General features: G+C 30.6%; 2 protein-coding genes across 9 annotated transcripts; one reads left to right on the top strand and one right to left on the bottom strand.

Moving 5' to 3' along the window:
- Positions 1–359: 359 nt before the first annotated feature.
- LOC122401927 (uncharacterized protein CG5098) lies at positions 360–10,263 on the bottom strand. Of its 6 annotated transcripts, none has more exons than XM_043404359.1 (9): positions 9,376–10,252; positions 8,293–8,475; positions 7,918–8,055; positions 6,940–7,113; positions 4,727–6,838; positions 4,455–4,636; positions 4,026–4,344; positions 3,507–3,716; positions 360–3,246 (listed from the first exon to the last, which is right to left on the bottom strand). In XM_043404359.1, the coding sequence occupies exons 1-8, from the start codon at positions 9,593–9,595 to the stop codon at positions 3,514–3,516; spliced, it is 3,531 nt and encodes a 1,176-aa protein (XP_043260294.1). In that variant the 5' UTR covers positions 9,596–10,252; the 3' UTR covers positions 360–3,246; positions 3,507–3,513. The 6 variants fall into 6 exon arrangements, with proteins under 6 accessions (XP_043260294.1, XP_043260291.1, XP_043260292.1 ...); XM_043404356.1 differs by adding an exon at positions 9,057–9,097 and having other exon boundaries at positions 6,940–8,055; positions 9,602–10,252; XM_043404357.1 differs by having other exon boundaries at positions 6,940–8,055; positions 10,181–10,263.
- Positions 10,264–13,392: 3,129 nt separating this feature from the next.
- Positions 13,393–18,758, top strand: LOC122401935 (inositol polyphosphate 5-phosphatase E). 3 transcript variants are annotated; one of them, XM_043404387.1, is made up of 6 exons: positions 13,393–14,302; positions 15,525–15,743; positions 16,461–16,773; positions 16,861–17,420; positions 17,496–17,964; positions 18,039–18,758. In XM_043404387.1, the coding sequence occupies exons 1-6, from the start codon at positions 13,828–13,830 to the stop codon at positions 18,151–18,153; spliced, it is 2,151 nt and encodes a 716-aa protein (XP_043260322.1). In that variant the 5' UTR covers positions 13,393–13,827; the 3' UTR covers positions 18,154–18,758. The 3 variants fall into 3 exon arrangements, with proteins under 3 accessions (XP_043260322.1, XP_043260323.1, XP_043260321.1); XM_043404388.1 differs by lacking the exon at positions 15,525–15,743; XM_043404386.1 differs by lacking the exon at positions 13,393–14,302 and having other exon boundaries at positions 14,661–15,743.
- Positions 18,759–21,709: the final 2,951 nt, after the last annotated feature.

Below are 21,709 nucleotides of genomic sequence, written 5' to 3'. Positions count from 1 at the left end.
TTTATTATTCATGAATAAAAGATGCTCAACATTGCCCGCTACCGATACCTAAGTATAAAAATGTATACAATCTCGTCCGTTTTATTCTAAATATTTTACTCTTACATTTCATACATTAATAAGAAATACAAATTATTTCGGAAAATACCATACCTAAAATTATGTATCCGTGACATACTAAAAAAGCATTAGTCATTGGTATCGATGCAATATAAAAATACATTAGTTTGGTTATTGATTTATTGTATTTAAATATATTTACAAAGATTTTTATTACGCTGTATAACAAAACTTAAATGTGAACTAAAATAATGCCATATGTACTTCTATTAACGTAGATCAAAATGTTTGTCATGTGATCAAAATTTGCGTATTCTTTGTACTTTGTTAATGGAATCAAAGTTAGGGTAGGAGTACTGTAATTCTGTATTTTGTAAATTTATTACATGTACGTAATATTTAAAGGGCTATTTCGAAACTGTCCGTTATTCCGACTTGTGACATCATGATTTATTATTCATTATATTTATATTACACAAAGATGTATACGTAACTATATTATTGTATCGATTTTAAATACATTCCGCGAATTTTTTTTTTTATCGTTTCATAGTAGTAAGTAGAGTAAAACCGATATTTGTCCTACTACTTATTGATACTAAACCAGGTCACAAAAATTGCGTACATACATTTATAATCGACTTTGAGAAGGAATAAGGAAATAAAACAAAAAAAAAAAAATAAGAGAGAATTGAACAGAAAAGGAAGGGTAGATACACTATTTTTGTTGATTTTAATTCGCGATCATTACTACCGTACCTCTCTCACCACATATCACGATGCGACAATTTTATTTTACAGATCTATATTTTATACAAATTACTTAGGCATGATGATATTCAAGTTTCATTGCGCTTAATTATTTCGGTGCTTTAAATTATCTTTTCCGCAATTTACAAGCCAAATGCTTTCAGCATTTATACAAGACAGGTCGTGAAACGTTTTCTACGTCACTTTCAAAATTCGTTAAATATTAATAACCTATGCGTACAGAGAGGATTCTGAAATCTTCAACATTCTTTTGTATATAATATCTCGATTTTATTTCTCCACGAATGGACTAAGTATGTATACAGTACTAAAACGGCTTAATATAAAATTAAACTGTACATGGAGATGTGAGAAGTGCTCTATGTACGCAAAGTTAGAATGTAACATAAGAATATATTGGAATTATTCATCACACTATTCTGTCCAGAAATTTTTTGTATCACAAATATTAATATTACAATTACTCGCCTAAGATAGAATTTTGTTTCCCTTTCATACATAATTGTATATTATAAGCGTTTTGTTTACAATTCAATTTTTCTTATTATATCTAAGTAGTATTTTTTACTGTACTTGTTACTTGTTTTTACAAAGACTGCCCTTCACACAAGAATAGTGAGCCATGTCTCAAGGAGTTTAAGAAAAACTCAAATACGTTTACTTTTTATGTAAACCGCTTGTCGTCATACATTAAAACAGATATACTATGCTTCCCTAAATAAAATGCTTTTTTATGTTCTTCAAATTTTCTTTACAAGACATTTGTTAATATATATGCTATATATGTACAAATAATTATTTTCCCTTTGACAATTTAATTTTTGTATCTATATAATTAGTATTTAAAAATCATTATTTTTACTTTACTGTACTCCGTGTTCTAGGAAGAGTGATAATTATTTTTATCATATTTATTGATGTGTATTATGTATATTTCTTTGTTGTCTACTCAAATTAATGTTATGTACACTTTATTCTATATATTTTTATACAATTTTCCTGATATTTACTACTTCTCCCTGATACATTAAGAGAATCAATACTTATCATTGTTCTTACATTTGTTATTACAAAAACTTGCCTCTTTTACATTCTTACAAAATGTGATGAAAATGATAGTGACAGTAATGACGGCGCAGATGACTACAATAATATTAATATGAAAAAATTATATAAATCAGTAGCAATTACCATAAATTTTATAAGTAGCGATTAATTTAATCACTAAATCGTACAAGTACTATTAAATCTTAATTACTGGTTTCACACTCATAAATTATAGTAGACAGTGAAGTTATAATCGTTACACGCCAGAAAAGCAGAAGCTAATATTTATGGAACAAATGTACGTTCTCTTCTTGGAGTTGTTTATATTAATAACAATAATTACAAGTGTTACAAGTGTCCTCTTTAAGTAAACATGTGAGCCCGTTCTCTTTAGGTATGCAAATGATTTCAACACGTAATTATAAAAGACGAGGTGAAGAAATAAACAAAAATATTATATGAGCGAAATTCTATTTATTTACACCTATATCAGATTTATATGTCACAAATAATCTTCAAAAAACTATAATAGAAATAAGTATCATTACACTAAAATGTATTTTCGCGCAATAAAGAACACAACTACACATGCTTACTAAAATAGCATGATTTTTATAAACGGAAGAATGTCTTGTAGTATCATTGGAATTGTATAATAATATAATAGTCATTTTCTCACATAAGAACTTTGTTATTTACAGATGATTTCTTACATTCACAGGAGAACACTTGTCTATATGTTTCTTATTCACACTTCTTATGAAAAATGTTGATAGTGTTCAAACTCCAGCAATTTAATTGATTAATAATCCATCCCATTTTATATACATGCATATGATTCTTAACGGGAACTCTATGCTTTTTCATACTTTTGTCATATTCTGATTTTTTCTTCAAATTTTGGTACAATATGCCCTATATTTTATTCCGGCGTACATGATGTTTTAGGGGGAAATTTGTAACCTTTCAATGTTTCTTAAATATGAGTAAAAAAGCAAATACTTTTTTGATTAACATTGTTCCTCAGTAACGACTCGTCTATACTACAGATTTTAAATTAAAAAATCTTGCTTTTATATTAGGTCGAAAAGGCCACTGTTCAAGGCCACAGGCCAAGAAAATTAATTAAATTTAATTAACAAGAAGAACTTCCATTTCTTCATTTTCGTTTGTAATTCTTAAAGACAATAACAGCATTCGCGTTTGAACATCTTGTACATTGGAAGGTATTTCTGTCGAGCATATTGATATTTTGTGTATGCAAATTACCATATATCTGTTCTGACATTTATACTTTCACACTTCAAACACACTTATGCACCAAATGATGCAAAGCGTAATTTCAAAACGTCTCAAAACTGTTAAATGCTGAAAAATATAAATTAATCATCAGACTTAATTAGGTCTTCGACATCCATCAACAAAAATATTAATGACGCATAATAATGATCAATTTTATATTTTATCAACTTAAGCCATACCTTGTTAATTAATGCTACTTTCATTTATTAACAAATTTAAATGTCGTGTCTTATAAGATAGTACTCGTCATTCGATATTTCAAAGTTACAGCCGTACTTCGTGACATAGTAAATATAATTTATTTCATGCTATTCTTATAGACTCACCGAAGTTTCACGTAACTCGATGCAGATTGCACTTCGGTATATACTGATTAGTATCTAAGTGCCAACCTTTTGTTAGTGCACAAGGATAATGTGAAACTGCTTTGCAACCTCGTTTAACACAGCCAATATTTGCTCCTGTTAAACCACAAGAGTCACATATCGACTTCGCTGCATCCCACACTGCTTCTTGTAAACCTGTTACTCTGCCACCTGTATTAAAAATCACTTCTTTTAGAATCATTTAATGTTATGCATTTTAACCCCTTGACGCTGAGCTTCGTATCTTCTAAATTGTTCCACCAATTGTAAGTTATGAAAAATGTTTAGACATTTCTGATTCTCAAAGTGTTACTGACAACAGCAACAGGTAGCAAAAATCGTAATAGCAATTTTGTAACTGTTGTTGCCGTTATCGATATTGATAACAGTCTCTCATATTTAATAGTCGTCAAGAAGTTAATTTTGACAAAATTTTTTTATGACAATTATCAATATAGATAGTATTCTCGTTTATTATACCTGCCATATATACTCCAGCTGCCCAAACAGCACATTGTTCATGAAGCCACACTTCCCAACGTTGTTCTTCCCCCGGGAGTACAGTCATTCCCGTAAAAATGGCATTACTATTACTTTCAACGGAATTTCGTTTCTTTTTACCCATTTTTGCAGTGAACTGATCGGCTAGTCCAGCATACCGCAAACTTCTTTTGTTCTTACCACCTTTTTTTTGCTCTATAGTAATCTCTTGTTCATCGGCTGAAAGAATTCCATCTTCTAAACGTTCTTTACCAATTAAATAAGGTCCAAATAAATCACTTAAAACACCTGCTGGAACCTGTAATTTGAGAACAACACTGTTTATAAATGCTATTCATAGTTAATACTAATGATTCGTTTAAAAAATATATATATATAATACAAATGCTGAAAATGATTATAACGTACAGTGTAAGTTCCTGGTGCTATGTGAGGTCCAGCCAAATTAGGATGTGGTCGAGAAGGATCCCCAGGTATAACAGAATGAGGACCTTGTTTACAAAATACGCAAACCCATGTGGAATCTGTTGTATGTGCATCATAACGCGACGATAATGTTGAACTAAAGAGACCCGCTCTACTGACTTTACCTACATAAAATAATCAATTCAAATAATCAATAATTTTAAATTATTAAATATCTTAAATATGTATGCAAATTAAAGATTAAAACTACTTACCCCTATAGTCTAAATCGTTTTGATGACTGAGTCTCTTGCTTCTCCCTGCGCTACCATTTCCAACATTCTTTCGCTTTTCTTTACTTTTTTCCTCTTCCTCCTCCCTTGGTGCATTAACTACTTGAATGCTTAATGGACTGTCTCTTGGACCTTCAACATGAACTACCGGTCCGCGAGATCTAATAGAACTTGCATTTGAACCGGAATCATATGCCATTTCTCTTAATCCATCTATTTTTGTATTTTTTTTCGTTTTTTTTGAAACGTTTTGTTTTTTTGAACTTTTAGACATTTTCCTTTTTTTTACTTCCTTCTGAGGTATATCATTGCTTATAGTTCCGAAAATATTTTCGGAAGATCTTGATATTTTTCGTTTACCTCCTTGAACTTTGGCTTTCTTCCCCTTCTTCCCAGACAATTTTGCATCTACCGTGGATGAAACGTCAGTAGGGTTTACATTTTGTGAAACTTTCGTATGCAGAATATTATTTCCTAAATTTTCAGGTTTTGTCGTGCTTCCAGCTTGAAGCTCAGGCTCTGTAAGTTCTGTTTTTGATTCTTCCTTTTTGACATCTATCTCTGTCTCAACAATGCCAGCAAACATCTTCTCAAGTTCTGATTCAACTTCATTAAACGGATTTGTATTATTTACACCTTTTGGACTTGTTACTTTTGAAAATTCTGTAGCGTCGTCGCTAGATTTTCTCCGGACCCTTTGATTCGAAGGAGTTGAACTAGGAGGCGTACTTTCACTACTTCTCCGCCTTCTAATTGGTTGATTTTCTTCGCTTCTTTCTTCTATGCTTTCTTCTACTTTGTCAGGTATTCTCTGCTCCACCGAATCACTATTTTCTTCTAATTTTACAACTGAAGTTGCACTTGTTGCCTCCTCTGGTATTGGTTCACTCATTCTAGGTTCTGTTGGTTCCGTAGGCTCTAATTCCATATCCTCCACTTCCGTTTTGGAATCTTTACTAAGCCGTACAGGCTTCTCTAATTTTCGTTTTCTGCGTTGTTTAGTATTATCATTAGAATCGTCATTACTGAACGCTGGCGATACTACCTCGTCTTCTCTATTCGGGGATTTCGATTTTTGTCTATCCGGAGACATACTTTTAACACTCGATGTATCCTTTTCTTCTACTGGCATTACAATAACAGACCCAATATTTTCAGCACTGCCAAGTTTTTTATTGCCACCTTCTAATTTTTCTAAAAGAGAGTCAACACCCTTTTTACCTCTTTTTGGTAAATTTTTAGGTGACCTTACATTTGTTTCTTCAATCTTTCGATCTCGTTCTGAAGACGATTCTCTTTTTGGACTATCTGTTACATCTTTGTCCACTTTAGAGGTAAGATTTACAATAACAGGTAGAACATTTCTTGGCATTTGCGCAATAACACTTAATGTATCTTTACTTTTCATAACCTCAGGTTCTTTCTTGTCCGGAACTATCCTTTCGATTGTTACACTAGGTGGTAAATTTATAACTTTTTGCGTAAAATTATCTACATTGATTTCCTTAATCTTATCGTGAAGATTTGCGACACCTTTTAAATTGCTTTCAAAGTTTTTGACCGTTATTTTAGGTGTTATAACTTCTTTTGTCGAGAGTGAAACTGGCTCACTGACAGAATTAGGTGTTGGAACTGATGAACTAATTCCACTATCCGATGAAGTTTCTCCGTTCAAAGGTATCGGAGGAGAAATAATATTTCCATTTCTACTACTTTTATCTACGTTTCTTGCAGTCAAACTTATTGGAATATCTTGAGGTATTTGTGAGTAATTTTCAGGAATAATTTCAGACGTAGAAGATAAGTCTAACGTACTTTGCGAACCTGGTGAGTTTCTATACTGACTTTGATTCTGCCTATTATCTACCAGCATTTGTAAACTAAACAAAGGATTTCCTGGTGTGTTGGCTGGAGTAACAGTTTTTGAGGGGACAGTTGGAGTATGCCACGTTGGAGGTGCTTGAGTATGCGCAAGTTGAGGCGTAAGTTGTGATGTTATATGAGACGCCCTAGCTATAGATGGATGCGTATAAAATCCAGCTGAACTTAGGGCAGCACCCGACAGTGCTGTTGGATGAATATTCAAGCCTGAAACTGTTAAAACGAAAATTACTATTTATAAAATATGAGAATATATGTATATGATATCTGATACTTGAAAAATATTTGTAAATGAAAATTAGAAGTGATATTACCTTGACCTTGTGTCATTGTAAGATGATTCCAGACTGCCTGTGGTGGAGGTGTGCCAACCGGAGGTCGGCTATGACCTGGATACTGTCCTGACATTTCGAAATCCTCCCAATTACTTAATATTGGTTTGCAATCAGTTGCAAAATAGATGTTCTTTGACTTATTTGTATATTCCTCTGTAGAAGATTCGCTTTTAAAATTAATATCTTTAACACTCGGTGATAAATGTGTAAAAGAAAAGTCTGTATCTTGTTTCTCGCATAAAAGCAAAGTTTTACAGTTCAAGTATTTATCAAAAGTTTTAAATAATGTATTATCAATTTCTAAATCACGAGATGAACTTTCCAAATCTGAAAATTTTAATAAACCATAATCTATTTTCTTGCACTTTGTATAATAGCAGGTTTCTATGTTACAGGAATGATTTAATTGATTCAAGATGGCACTGTCCTTCAAAGATGCTTTTGTGCCTGAGAAATTGCACAGTTTTTTCTTATCTCTACTTTGTGTATTATAACAGTCTTTACTGTCTTCTAAGTTTCTTGATAAATTAAGTAGTTCTTCTTCAGAAGCACAAAGAAGGTTATAAGTATTTTTACACTGTTTCAATATGTTCGATAAAGCCTTGTGCTGTGCAATATTCCATGTATTGTTTAGGTGTTCCGACAAATAAAGATTTTTATCACGATAATCAATTTCTGTTTCCGTCTCGCACAAATTTTCACTGTTGTCTTTGCAAAACTGATAGATAGTTGTTGCTCTCTTAGTATTTGGTAAATTAATTGTTTTTACTTTGCTATTGTCACTCTGACAGGTACTATAACTTTCCTTGTGATTCTTAAACTCGTGTTTTGAAAATTCTGATAAGCAATTATTATCCGTTGCTCTCTGTGTATCAGAATTTGCTATTTTTCTGTTGTTTGTTGATTGTAAGAAGTTTGTAAATTGATTAACATATGTTGAGTTTGTGTCTGACACACCTATGATATTTTCCTCCTTCTGACATAAACCATGTATATCTGGCATACCACCATGTGCTACCAACTCTTGTATATAATCCCACTGCATGAAATTATTTGATAGCGCCCATTTTGGCGCAATTCCAAGTATGAATGGCCCTGTAATTGAAAATTTTAATAGGAAATTATGATTATAATTATAGGTATCTTATTTTATAATCAATGATTTGAAGTATGTTCAATATTTAATACCATTTGTTTTGAATAAAAGTTACTACTTGAAAAATGAAACAAATAAATAAGCTTATATTTATGTTATTAAGAAAACATTAACATTTATATAATTTTCTTCTTTATGACTAATGAGCGAAAGAGAATTCTAAAAGTTATGTTTACCATTGCTGGGAACAGTCCATGTGTTTTGACAAGTCACACCATAATGCAGATCTGGAATATCTATGGTTTGTTCACTAATATTTCGTATATTTTGACAAAATTGATGATTAATTGATAATTTATGTATGTCAGGGTTTTTAATTTTCCTTCCTTGTAATATGCTATTGTACGTGTTTCCAATTCCTGAAATTATTACAAAAACAATACGTAAAAAAATTTGAACAATTTGTTTGAAATAACACAATTGAGCACATGTTTCATTAATGTAAAAATAAAATATAATATGAAAATGATCAATTGATATCGCTAATAAACAAACATAAACATGCAAATACTATTATTACCAACTGTAAATATTAAAACTTATAAAGCTATAACACTTTATAAGCGCTAATACAAATAGAAAAAAATCATTTTTACAAAAAACAAGATTGTCTATAATGCTACATTATTTGATTCTAAATTAACGAAAACTAAATCATATTTTTCCTCCATTAAAATATTGATAGATAATTATTATGTTTCACAAAGCAGAAATCCTATTCAATTAAGATTTATAATATACATTGTTTACACTTTCATTATTGCAAACTATCGTAGAACTAAGCATTACATTGTCAATAATTTTTAAGTAATTGTATTTTATAGAGCATTAATATTATATTATAATACCAACTTGAAAAATTCATAAAAACTATTTGTGAAAGGAATAATCCTATTACTTTATCAACAATAGTATAATATTAGTACATAATTATAAGTACCCTTTCACATTGATTAAAGTCCAATAATGTATATAGAGCACCTAAAATACGAAACATTTGAGGATCTGTTAAAGAATATAAATATAATAAACAAAATTCACAAGTTTTGTCAGGGTGTCAACGTTGATACGTTTAGCAATTACTGACGTTGTTAACAAGACTAGATTTCCCCTTATTTTGAAAATTTGTCATCATAGATTTAAAGCGTCAATTCTTAAAGGATCTGTCAGAATAGCAGCGAAAAAAAATTCTAACGGTTTCCACAGAAGCACTATGTAAGAAATAACACTGTAGGTGTTTCATAGTCGATGTTACCCACGAGGGGAGCGATGAGCATGCGAGTGTAATACTGTGTGTCTCGATTTCCTCATCCAACAGCGTCGTAGCAGAACAGAGTTCGCGTGCTTTTTCGTAAATTCCGATGGCATGCAGTTTGCGTACAAGTACCGCACGGGAGCACGCATATACACGAAGAAAGGCACGTTAACAAACCCGCGCATGTACACCCGTAGAAAATACACACGGGTACGCGTATGCATACATACATCAATGACGTGTGTCGCGCGTGCACACGCCTATGCACGCTCAACGTGCAAACCGTGGAAAGAAGAAGACATCTAACCCTGTAAAACTGCACATACACACAAACGAAACAGCGAAGCAGGGATGTAGTTCCCGCACCTGGACACTATCATCGATAACGCGCGAGCCGCGTGTGCCGACACGCGGAACAACGTGCACCTATTCAAAAATTGCAAGTTACTCGCGGCAATCTCTATCTGACGCCTCAAATATCACACTCTCAACACACTCGGGCAATTTCAGTTTTCACTCCGGGCAACAGGATCTAGGATCGACAGATTGTATGTTGCGTGATGTAAACGCGTTGCATTGTACCGGCACGTATGCACGCACGTATGTCCCATGCACAATTCAGACACCGCACACAACACCAACACCCCGACAAGACACACGACACGGACATGGGTGCCTCTTTCTTTCACGTAAATCGATGGGCACACTCGATTTCACTGGGTTTTCCCGGTGGGCCCTTAATTGCGAAACATGCCACTGACGGTCACTATGGTTTAAACATAGTCGCGGGCTTATCACGGGATACGCACCTTCCGCACAAAGCCCTTGCCAGGGGCTGGCGAATTTACGATTTTTAGCCAAAAAATCGTCAGGGCATCAACCAAAGCAGAATTTCAACAATGGTGGCCGCTAGCGAGCGAACCGCATGCAATGCTGACACCTCACGGTGGCGGCGCGAATTACGTTTCTATCTTGCTCGCTTCAATATTAGTCTTTCTTGCTCATCTGTTCGCATTCGTACATTCTCCCTCGTACAGCCACGATCCTTTTTGATTAACAAACTACTACTTGCTACTTCTCTATACAGCAATTAAAATATTTAACTATTCCATTTTAATATAGAAACTTACTATTATACTTATAAAAATCTGTACAAACGTATAGTATTATAATTTGTGCACACGAAGTTGATCATACATTTCTACATAAGGGTTACATATACAGTCTCTTTGATAAGAGCGTGGACGTGATATTTTCGAAACTTGATACCTAATGAGAGGAAAATTGTGTTAGTTTAAACACTTGTAGTTTCCTTCGATATGCATTCACTCGTGTCCTTCAGTTTCAATTGTGTACATGCGACATACAGCCGTTTTCGAATATGCCGTATATGCTAAATGATTTGAAGCGGTCTTCTTGTGCTGTCATCCAAAACGGCTAAAAATGAGTGTTGAAAGTGCAACAAAATATATGCAGAAGTCTCGCGAATTTGTTAATAACTGGGTACAACGATATAAAAACAGTAGAAGAATGTCGATAACCTCCCTGATCGAGGATCAAAGAGGGCAACTACAGAAAAGCAAGACAAAGCGATCGTCCATCTCTTTCCCAAGAATCTGTCGCCTTCTTCGTGAAAAGGGCGAATTCTTTTAACAAGAAAAGGCGTAAATATTGGTATATTTTGACTATTCAACATCGCTTACAAGCAAATAATGTTGCATAGTGAATCACAATTGAAAACACGTCGAAAAAGAGACCAGCTTGGGCACACGAGAATCTTGACGTGTCGTGTTTAGCGACAAGTCTTTCTGAAAATGTTTTAATGTCTTTGTGTAATAAAATATAAACTTCGAAGAGAACGCAGTTTGTCACTCAAATCATTAAGTACAAAAATTCATAAGATATGGAGATCTTTTATCATCATATGCTGAAAAGTTGGTAGAAAGCATGCTTAAAGTTATCAAGAGATAATCGCTAATGGGGGGAGATTAGACCCATTGTTAAACAAAAGCGTATTAGATTTTGAAATATACTTGCGATTTGTACACAATTTTTTTACGAAGAAAATTATTTTTTTCTGATTTATCGCGTCCACGCTCTTATCAAACAGACTGTACTTATTCGGAATATCTACCTACGTTTGTTAAATCATGAATTACAACAATCATATTATTAGTCTGGTATTAAATGTATTTTATTTCATATACTATTTCAATGCTTGTAAAATTAGTATAATGAAAAGTATTTTAAAAAGTATAATTATAAAATTTTGTTGAAAATAAAATCTTCAAACATTCTGCGTGTACGCGTGTGTGTTTTGGAATTACAGTTACTATATATTTTCTTATTAACATATTAAAAACTAATTCAAAACTTATCGCAACTCCTAACATCGTCCACATTTGCGATTTTTAGCTGTAGGATTTCTTTTCATTAGAATTCTGCCCATATACTCGAGGCAATTATTTTAGGAATTTAACTTTTTATTGTTATTTAAGAAAACGGAATAATTTATTTCGAAGTTGCTATAAAATATACGAAAATTTTTAAGAACACAAGTTATGTGTTTGGTTATTAAACGTCTTTTGAAACCCGCGATACACACGCACAAATATATGTATATGCATATTTTTATTTTCTATGAACATGTATTATTGCTTCTACATTGATGCTCATCCTCGAATCTTCATAAATCTTTATAACGAATGTCATTATTAAATTTTAATTATGCATTAGATCACCACTATTCAATAGATGCGCACGATTTTTGTTCAAATTTAATGTTGTATTAAATTTACATAATTGATTGGTAGGAATTATGAAATTTACACGGCATCATAATATTTTTGTTTATTTGTAGTTCAACAATGATGTGAAATCAATATTTATACATTTTATATTATAATTCAATTATATATTTGTAATTTTTTCGAATTTACGTAAACTTATCGTCAACGTAAACAAACATTATAGTGACGCAACCCAACCAAACGACACTGGCCAACTACGTATCCCTAGGTACCTGTATACTTATTCGTGTGTATGCAACGGATTACAGTAAGTAGATGCCGAAGTAGGTATATTGCGTCACAGATGGCTTCTGCCAACAATATGGCGCCCATAAATGTCGTCTGCTCACTTTGACAGCTACATTTTTAATTAAAATATAAGAAATATCCTTTTTTTTCAAATAGTGGTAAAGAGTCTTCTTTAATTCTGTAATTTTATTTTTTATTGTGTTAATTGTACGAAACATTAACTAACCGAATATAAAATGTTATAAGGTGTATTAAAATATAATAACGTTGTCGTCTGCTTGACTGATAGCTGCGCAAGTTCAGTTATCAGCTCGAAAGTGGTGAATGATACAACATTCGGATGTGTGACAGTTCATGCGTAATAAGAACAATTGCTGTGGGAATAATAATTATAATGAAGACCATTACCGATTTTTAAAGAACATAATATACGTATTATGCCGTTTATTTCATTATTCATTTAAAAATGGAAGCGGAAGTTAGAGTTAATGATCGTTTGTCAAGTATTTTCAATCGCAATGCAGTTTGTTATGGATTTTGACGTGAATGACGTGTCAATGCATTGTCAATGTGAGATTCAAAGTCAAATTGAATTTCGTAACAATATAAGAGAAGTGTACGCAACATTAACGAATTCACATTTTTTATTCGACTGGCACAATGATTGTTTTATCGAATTTAATTTACAGCACAATATTATAGAAAAATTTACAACATTAGTTCCTGGGCATAATTAAGTATAAATACTTACATGTAAGGATGATGAATTTTGTGCCTAAGCAAATAAATCAAGGAGAGTTAAAAATTGAATAGTCATTCTAAATAGCACATTTACAATATGTATTATTTTCTTTTAGTCTAATTATTGCATACAAATTGTTCTATATGAAAGTGTTAAATTTATTAATATTTGAAGTGCAATTACTTATTAATATAATACTAAATGTATTTATTTAAACAAGAAATATGCTGATAATAAACTATTAACAAGATAAAATATTCTTTATGTTGACAAGATAAAATATCTTGTTTTATGATTCTAGTCCGCATTGTACAATAGAATATATGTATTAGAATTATTGGAAGAATTGCACATTGTTTCTGGGAAGACTGTAATACAGATATTTATTACAACCAAGAGTTTGTGCTATCAATAATCATACGCGATTAAAATGATCATTAGATATATTGTATATCATATTGAAAAAAAAGTGATTATAATTGTACAACAGACATCAAAATCACTTTGTAAATGTCTAACTCCTGATGTACTTTGTAGTAACATATATAAAACAGACCTACATTATTAATGTTTCCTATGTGGTATACTTTGCACAATTAACAATAAAATAATTTATTTATTCATACCAAATTACGTACTTATATTGTGTTCAAAGTATAAAATTACAAATATTACTATGGAGCAATGCGAAGAGAATGACATGTCTAACACAACAAATGCTGTTAAAGCAGAGATTTCTCCTAAAACAAAGCAAAAGAAAAAGTCTCTTTGTCGCATGCTAATGAATAAAAAAACCAAAGTTGGATGTTTGGAGACATCTCACAAAGATGGTAATTCAAACAAAAATTCTAAAATGGAAAATTCACAACATGGATCTCATACTAGTACAAAACTTTCATTGTGCTGTGCAATGACCGAACGCAGCAGGACACCACCGCAAAGTTTGACCGTCAGTAGATTATCCCCAACCACATTAAGTCGTACATCCGTCAAATCTGAAGTAGCTTCTGTTAATGGAAATTGTCAAACCAATGTATTAGTGGAAAAGGAAGAAATCTACACGTCAAGTGGTGCACGTAATGCTCAAGAAAATATGGAAAAGAATAGTATTTTTGTAGAGAAAGAACAACAACAAAGTACTTTTGTTGAAGGTAAGACAATTACATACTGTATTGAAAAATACAAAGTTTTTAATTATTTATCTGTGTCAATCAGAAACTATTTTTTACTAAATTAAATTAATGTATAACATAATCTAAAACATTGTAAAGTGATTTATTTTGTTCCTAAATTAAACATTAATTTGGGCAATTTAAATGTGAATTTCAATATATTTCATAAAAGATTATCTTCAATTTTCTTTACTAAATGATTGTTGCTATTCACTAAAGTAGTAAAAAATTTCTAGTGAGGATATAAACCTACTTGAAGTTCATTAAACTATATATAACTTTAAGTATTGCACTTATTACAATGTTTCCATTTTTGCTAATTGTGCAATCTGACTGAATGAGGTAGTGACCTTGTATATCCCCACTATGTCTTATTTCACATTAATGTAGAAAAGGAATTGCTTACATTGTATTTATGAGTAGAGGTGTAGGCTTTAATGATAGTCAGTTGAAGACCAATCTTTGACATATGAACGTGTTTCAAGTACTACTTTAGATAACACTCTTTAAAAAATGTCTAATTCTGATAATAAAATAAAGAGAACTTCTTTTCTCAATAAATTAATCCGATTATTCAAAAAAAAAAAAAGTGGCAAATTAACAGAGGAAACAACAAAAAATTTAAAGTTTGGAGAAGCTTCAGAAGAATGTACAGAGAATTTAAACATTAAAGTTCATAGCGACAGTTATTGCAGAAAGAGTATATCCCAACAAGAGGATATTAATGATGAATTTAATTTTGACAATATTAGAAACAGTAATCACGAAATTGATAAAAACTCATATGAGAAAAAATGTTGTGAAAAGATTAAAATTATATCTGATATAAACCGAAGTTCAAAGCACAAAAGTAGTAATTCTACTGATGACATACATGCAAATATCTCAGATTTTAAGACAGATAAAAAAACAGCAAGTCAAATAAATATTAACATGAATAAGGAAAAAGAAGAGTTTAGTTGTAGTTCAGATCGGAATTTAGATATGAAAGTTGCATTTTTGGCAAAGAATTTTAACATAGAAAATGTGTGTCAGTCGAATGATAATAATTCTACAAAATACTTAAATTCTCTCTCGAATATACCAAATTTAATTCCATATTCTAATATTACAAGTTGTCCATATAAAACACATAAATTTTTATTAAAAGAAATAAAAGTCATATCTCAAGAGAGTAGTGAAGATAGTGATTTTTCTGCAGACTTAACAGAAGATTTATTTGAGGAATCATCAGAAGATGAGAATGAACTTCTGATTGATTATGAAAAAAATGAAAAAAATGTCAAGGATGAATATTTTACAAAAGGAAAATATATCTCTTATTTCTTCTTGGAAATGGAACGGCAGTTTTACAATCCTCATGACGTTTATAGTATGGTTCAGTACCATGAATCTAATACTGAAAAACCAGGAAAAGAAGGTATAATAAATAAAGTATATCTGCTGCTTAAAGTTTCATTCTTGTGCTTCTTCAAATACTTTTCATTTTATTATTGTATAAATGTTACATTATTTCTTCTATTTGGCCACTTGTATAATATTGACAACTAAGATATAAATTCATTATATTAATGTTAAATCATTAGATAGCATTTCCTCTGTTACAAATGATTCGCACAATAAGTACTCTCAATTTATATATTATAAATAAAATTTATTTATATTTTCCCAAAAGTATTTCAAAATAATATTGGTACATGTATCTACAGAGTAAATCATGTAAACTGTTGTAAGCTGTCTTAATAATCGTTTCAACACTTAATTTAAGTTCTCTTTAATACAATAATGTTAATTGATAATTCCCAAAAATATAATTAATTAATGATATTTATGTTAATTTATATCATTGAAATAACTTCAGATGATTTATCAAGACATATACTTTACATGAATCATAGATATTCCTGCTACATTTTGAATAATTGTGTCAGAATCAAGAACACAATAAGAAGTAATTGAACCAATTTGGTTTCATTACAGATACATATTCTATTATCATTTATTGTTCTAATTTGTAATATTAAGTTCATTTCATCAAGACATTATATCGAAGGACATATGTATCATTCAAGTTTCACATTAGTGTCAACAAATTATATATTTTTTAATATAATTGTATAATACTTTGTTGTTTTAGGTGAAAATTCATCTTCTGGATCTACTTCACCAAGTGTTCCTGCATACTTAAGGCAAAGACTAATTCACAGACGGTCTGTGGATAATTTAGTAGCAAATTCGCCAACTAATTCTATGCGACATTCAAGTCCAGAGTCTATAAAAAGTGCACCTGTTCAACTTAAACCTCGTTCTACGTCTCATGATGCTTTGTCAAAAAAGAAAGAACGTCATCGATCTCAAACAACTGGAACATCTATGGACAGTTTAGCAAAACAGGCATTATTAGCTGCTCAAGTTCTTAATTTAATTCCTACACAAAAAGCACGAGAAAGGTATACAAATTTTAATAAAGCTGTAATTTTACAAAAAAATTAGTTATACCTATTAAGAAACGTTATACTTTTGCTGGTTTCTTACAGAAATTTTCTTCATGGAAGGATTGCTGCAAATTCATTGCTCGGGCCAGTAGAACTTGAGAAAGTATTACCAAATCGTGAACTGAAAATTTTTGTTGGTACATGGAACATGAATGGGCAAAGTCCACCAAAAGAATTAAATGATTTTATGTTACCTTCAGATATAGAAACTGTTCCAGACTTATTAGCAATTGGAACACAAGAATCATGTTCTGAACGAAACGAATGGGAAGCAGCATTACAAGAAACTCTTGGTCCTTCCCACGTACTATTGTTCAGTACTGGTTTAGGGACATTGCATCTTGCTCTGTTTTTAAGGAGAGATTTAATTTGGTTCTGTTCTATTGCCGAAGATGCTAATTTTTCAACTAGAACAGGAACTGCGTTTAGAACAAAAGGAGCAGTTGCCATAGCATTAATGTTATTTGGCACAAGTTTTCTCTTTGTTACAGCACATTTAACTGCGCACCAAGATAAAGTTAAAGAACGAGTAAATGATATTAAAAGAATAGTTAGAAATCTTGATCTTCCTAAAGATTTACCTACAAGACATAAAAGCAAAGGTATGGACAAAAAATTGTATTATCATCGCTATCATTATAAAATTATATATTATATAACAGATTTTATACTTCCAGATGTAACTCAAAACTTTGATTGCGTGTTCTGGTGTGGTGATTTAAATTTTCGTCTAGCTCAGCCAAGGGAAGAAGTTATCCAATGGGTTACAGATACATGTTTTCCTCAACAGTCACCAATAAATTTACATAAAGACCAATTACGAACAATTCTTAACGAAGGAGCCGTTTTACGTGGATTTGAAGAGGCATCAATTATGTTTCCTCCTACTTATAAATATGATCCAGGAACACAAAATTTTGATTCAAGTAGTAAACAGCGCACACCCGCATACACCGACAGGATTCTCTTTAAGGGAAAAGGACATTCAAGAGGATACATTCGAAGAGTTAGTCATGAAAGTACTAATTCACATAAAGATGGAATTATAGAATGTCTGGTATATGATTCTGTTCCAAGCATTTGTACTTCAGACCACAAACCTGTGTGGGGTGTTTTTAAAACAACCATAAGGCCTGGCATTGATACGTACGTATATACATATGCAACTTAAATATGATATTAAAATATATTATATGATTTTTAATAATTATTTATTATAGAATTCCTCTTGGTGGTGGTTTGTTTAACCGCGAGATATATTTGGAAGGTATAAAGAGACGAGCAGCTGCTATGGATGAATCCCATGGGACTTCGAAAGTATGTTCAATTCAATAAACGTAGATATAAATTTCGTCGGTGAAAAAAATGTCACATTGTCAAGTTTGTATAACACGAGTATTATATATTTATTTGTCCTAATTTTTTAATGCCAGAACGTGAGAACATAGCTATTGCAATTCTCACAACCAATATCACTTCTTTTTTGTATACTCTCTATACATATATAAAACATTTATAACTGTTCATAACTTTTTTACACAAATAACAAATACCGTTTTTCTAGTGCTGTTTATATAGCATGTTATTGTATAATATGCACTTTGTAATATCTAGTCAAGATAAAGATCTATGTAAACTGTTTATTCATGAAATTAGGAACTACAGTAGTAGGGTATAATAGTTAGGTGTACATGTTGAAATGAAAAGACGCTGACTTCTTTTGACACTTAAAACATATACAAAAGTTTGAATTGTACTCTAGAAGACATTGAATCTGTTGTGAGGTCATGGCGCATATGTAGCGTTAGGCTTCCGATTGGTGGAAGTACACTGAAAACATCACGTTCTACCACTTGGGAGTCACCAATGTCATTCCAGCAATTGGAAAATTTTACGCCCTGCGACAGATTCAATGTTTCCGTGTGTATATACCTACTGCTATTTCATAACTATGCTTTATACATTTTATGTATGCATAAATCATAATTCAGAAGAATGTTCAAAAAGTTTAGGGATATAAGCATTGCGTTAATTATATTTATTTGAAATATTCTTTATTCAAATTATTTCATTATAAATTTACACAATATTATAATGAAATAATTGATTAAATAATTCGACATTTATATTATAAATACTTATTTTATTTGTAAATACACATATAATTTATGTAAAGAAAATATGCAAGTTTCACGTCAAACTGCGTAAATGTAATACTGATTTTAAGATAATATCTGTCTATAGTGTGATATCTTATGGGTTGTCTTAATTATGATTTTATAATTTATAAGATGTTTAATTTATTTTGCAACTTTATTTATTGGGACCACCCACAGTGTTAAGCTAGAGAAAAATTTTATATTATTTAAAAAATAAATTCTATTATTAACTTTAAGCAGAATAAATTTTATTTTTCGTGTCACTAAAACTGCATAAATACGTACAATTTTCTTGTAAGTACTTCAAGAAGTTGATAATAAGTACTATATAAAGACAGTATTGTAATATTAACACATGTTAAAATATGTGACACATAGCTTCATAAATATTACTATTTAGTGTAATATTAAAGTAGTAACTTATAAATTATTTGAATAAGTAGTTCAATGAATCTTAACATGTTCACAGTCTAAGCTTATAAACATAGACCAACTTTTAGATAGATCATGCAGGCGATATTTATTGGCGTGAATTATGTATGATTTGTAGATTTTCAAATCAAATTTATCCTAGTTCACGTATAGATTATTGGTCATCTGAGACAAAATCGTACTGATTCGCATATGGTTCAGCAGACTGTGAACATGTTAAATACTATACATTGATATGGACTGATTGTCTATAACAAAATGATATAGAAACTATTGATGACTGCAATTAATGGCATTGTTTGCATTTATATACATACGTATTAAAAAACACGAGAAATGATTGTATCCTAAGCCATTTAATTATTTTTGTATGAAACAAATTAAATTGCAATTTTTTTTAATTTTCTTATTGTACGAAGTTTTGTTGAACATAGTACCTTATGCTATCTCAACTTTAAGTAAGAACAATTAAAATGCATTGAAACTTTTTAATCTGGTAATAATTACAAACAAAAGATGAAATATTTTTATCAAAATTTAAAACTTTTATTTGTAATTAAATGCAGATTAAAATGTTAAATTTTGAGAAAAATTTAATATAGCTTAAAGAATTAAAGCCGACTTATTATTTGCCTCACCATACACAGATGTAGGAATATATAATATTATATACATGGTGGTCTATTAGGGCAAACACACCTTAATACCATATTTTAAATAATAAGAAGTGTTGCTATCACAAATTGTATAACTTTAAAGTAGACATAATAAAATAAATACCATCAACTATGTCATACCTTTCTCAAAATCATATACTTTTTGTTGGCAACATTTATTATTTAATATAATAAGAAATTACAATGTTCTATTTCTAATAGATCACCTTGTATAAGTTTCTAAATCTATAAATGGGTTACTATTATAATGAAGTCTAAGATTTTGATGCTCAAAAGATCGTCACTATTTCCTATAAATTATACATAGTATAACAACAAATGTATTGTATAATTATTTTGTTGGAAAATTGAATATTTCTTTAAAATATTATATGGGTATTCAAATGTAATTATGTTTGTTTAGATATATACATCTATTAAAACCTTTAGACATTAATACATGACAGTTTAGCTTACTCTATTGTGCAAAAATGTCACAATATACAATGCCTAAAGCTAACTTTATATATGTTCATAATAATAACTTGATATTAAATAGGAAATAAGTTTTAAGTATAAAGCAATATATAGATAATTATGAACACATTAAGTATTAATATGTATTAACAAAATAAAACTTTGTTAAACAATATTCTATTACTGAAGTAATGTTTAATACATTTTAGTTTAAACAAGTCGCACGTGTGTTTTTTTAGAGCTCATAGAATGAATTGCGACATTTGCCATATTCAACATGTACTTTTCAAGCAATAGGTTAACATGGCAAAATGTATGAGAGACATATATAGTATGTGTTGATAACAGTTTACACTATGTTTCTGTTTTTCGTCCTTCGAAACTGAACGAGAGAGACGTACGATTATCAAAATTAGCTGTTTTTCCCACTACTTTTGCCAAATCAAAAATATCCAACACGTCTAAATGTTAGATACTAAAATAATTATTCATATACTGGAATCTTATTTACAATTAAATAAAAAATGTTTTTAATTTCGTTGAGATTGGTATAAAACTTAAAAATTATCAAGTTGAATGAAAGATTTAAAAACCTATTATTCCAAAGGATAATGAACGAAAATAATTATGGTCTTTATTAGAAACGTAAACATATATTCAAAATCTTTTTATTGCTTTAAAAAAGAAATGTTTCTAAATCCTATCCTTCTGGGTTGAATCTGATAGTTGAACTAATGAATATCGTTTTGTTTAGCAGATCCATTTGTCGTAATTAACAGTTCGATTACTATAACACTAAAGTTTATATGTCTTTCTATTTCATTGAATAACAATTATAATTCATAAGGTTTAATTTACTAAGTAATGTGATGGAAGTGGTTTCATGTATGTGGATACAATTGCCTTTATTTCTTTACTATTCATAGAAGGTTATAACAATGTAACGTAGCGTAACAATAAAGAAATCAGAATTCCACATTCCACATTTTTTATAAATTTATTTTTCTATATACATATAAGAAAAAGTATGTTCCTATTCCTGCGATTTTTATTCGTGTACAAAAGAAACTTTAATTTAGTTTATTCAGTCTCCCGTTCGATTAACGTTTGTTATGATGATCAACAAATTATAGGGGCACACGTTTGAATGTATTGGAATTAACATTT

Source organism: Colletes gigas, unplaced genomic scaffold, assembly GCF_013123115.1.
Source record: "Colletes gigas isolate AHSC1104 unplaced genomic scaffold, ASM1312311v1 Colletes_gigas_Sc00030, whole genome shotgun sequence".
Lineage (NCBI taxonomy): Eukaryota > Metazoa > Arthropoda > Insecta > Hymenoptera > Colletidae > Colletes > Colletes gigas.
The sequence above is the reverse complement of the archived record's forward strand: the minus strand, read 5'-3'. Positions and strand labels throughout refer to the sequence as shown.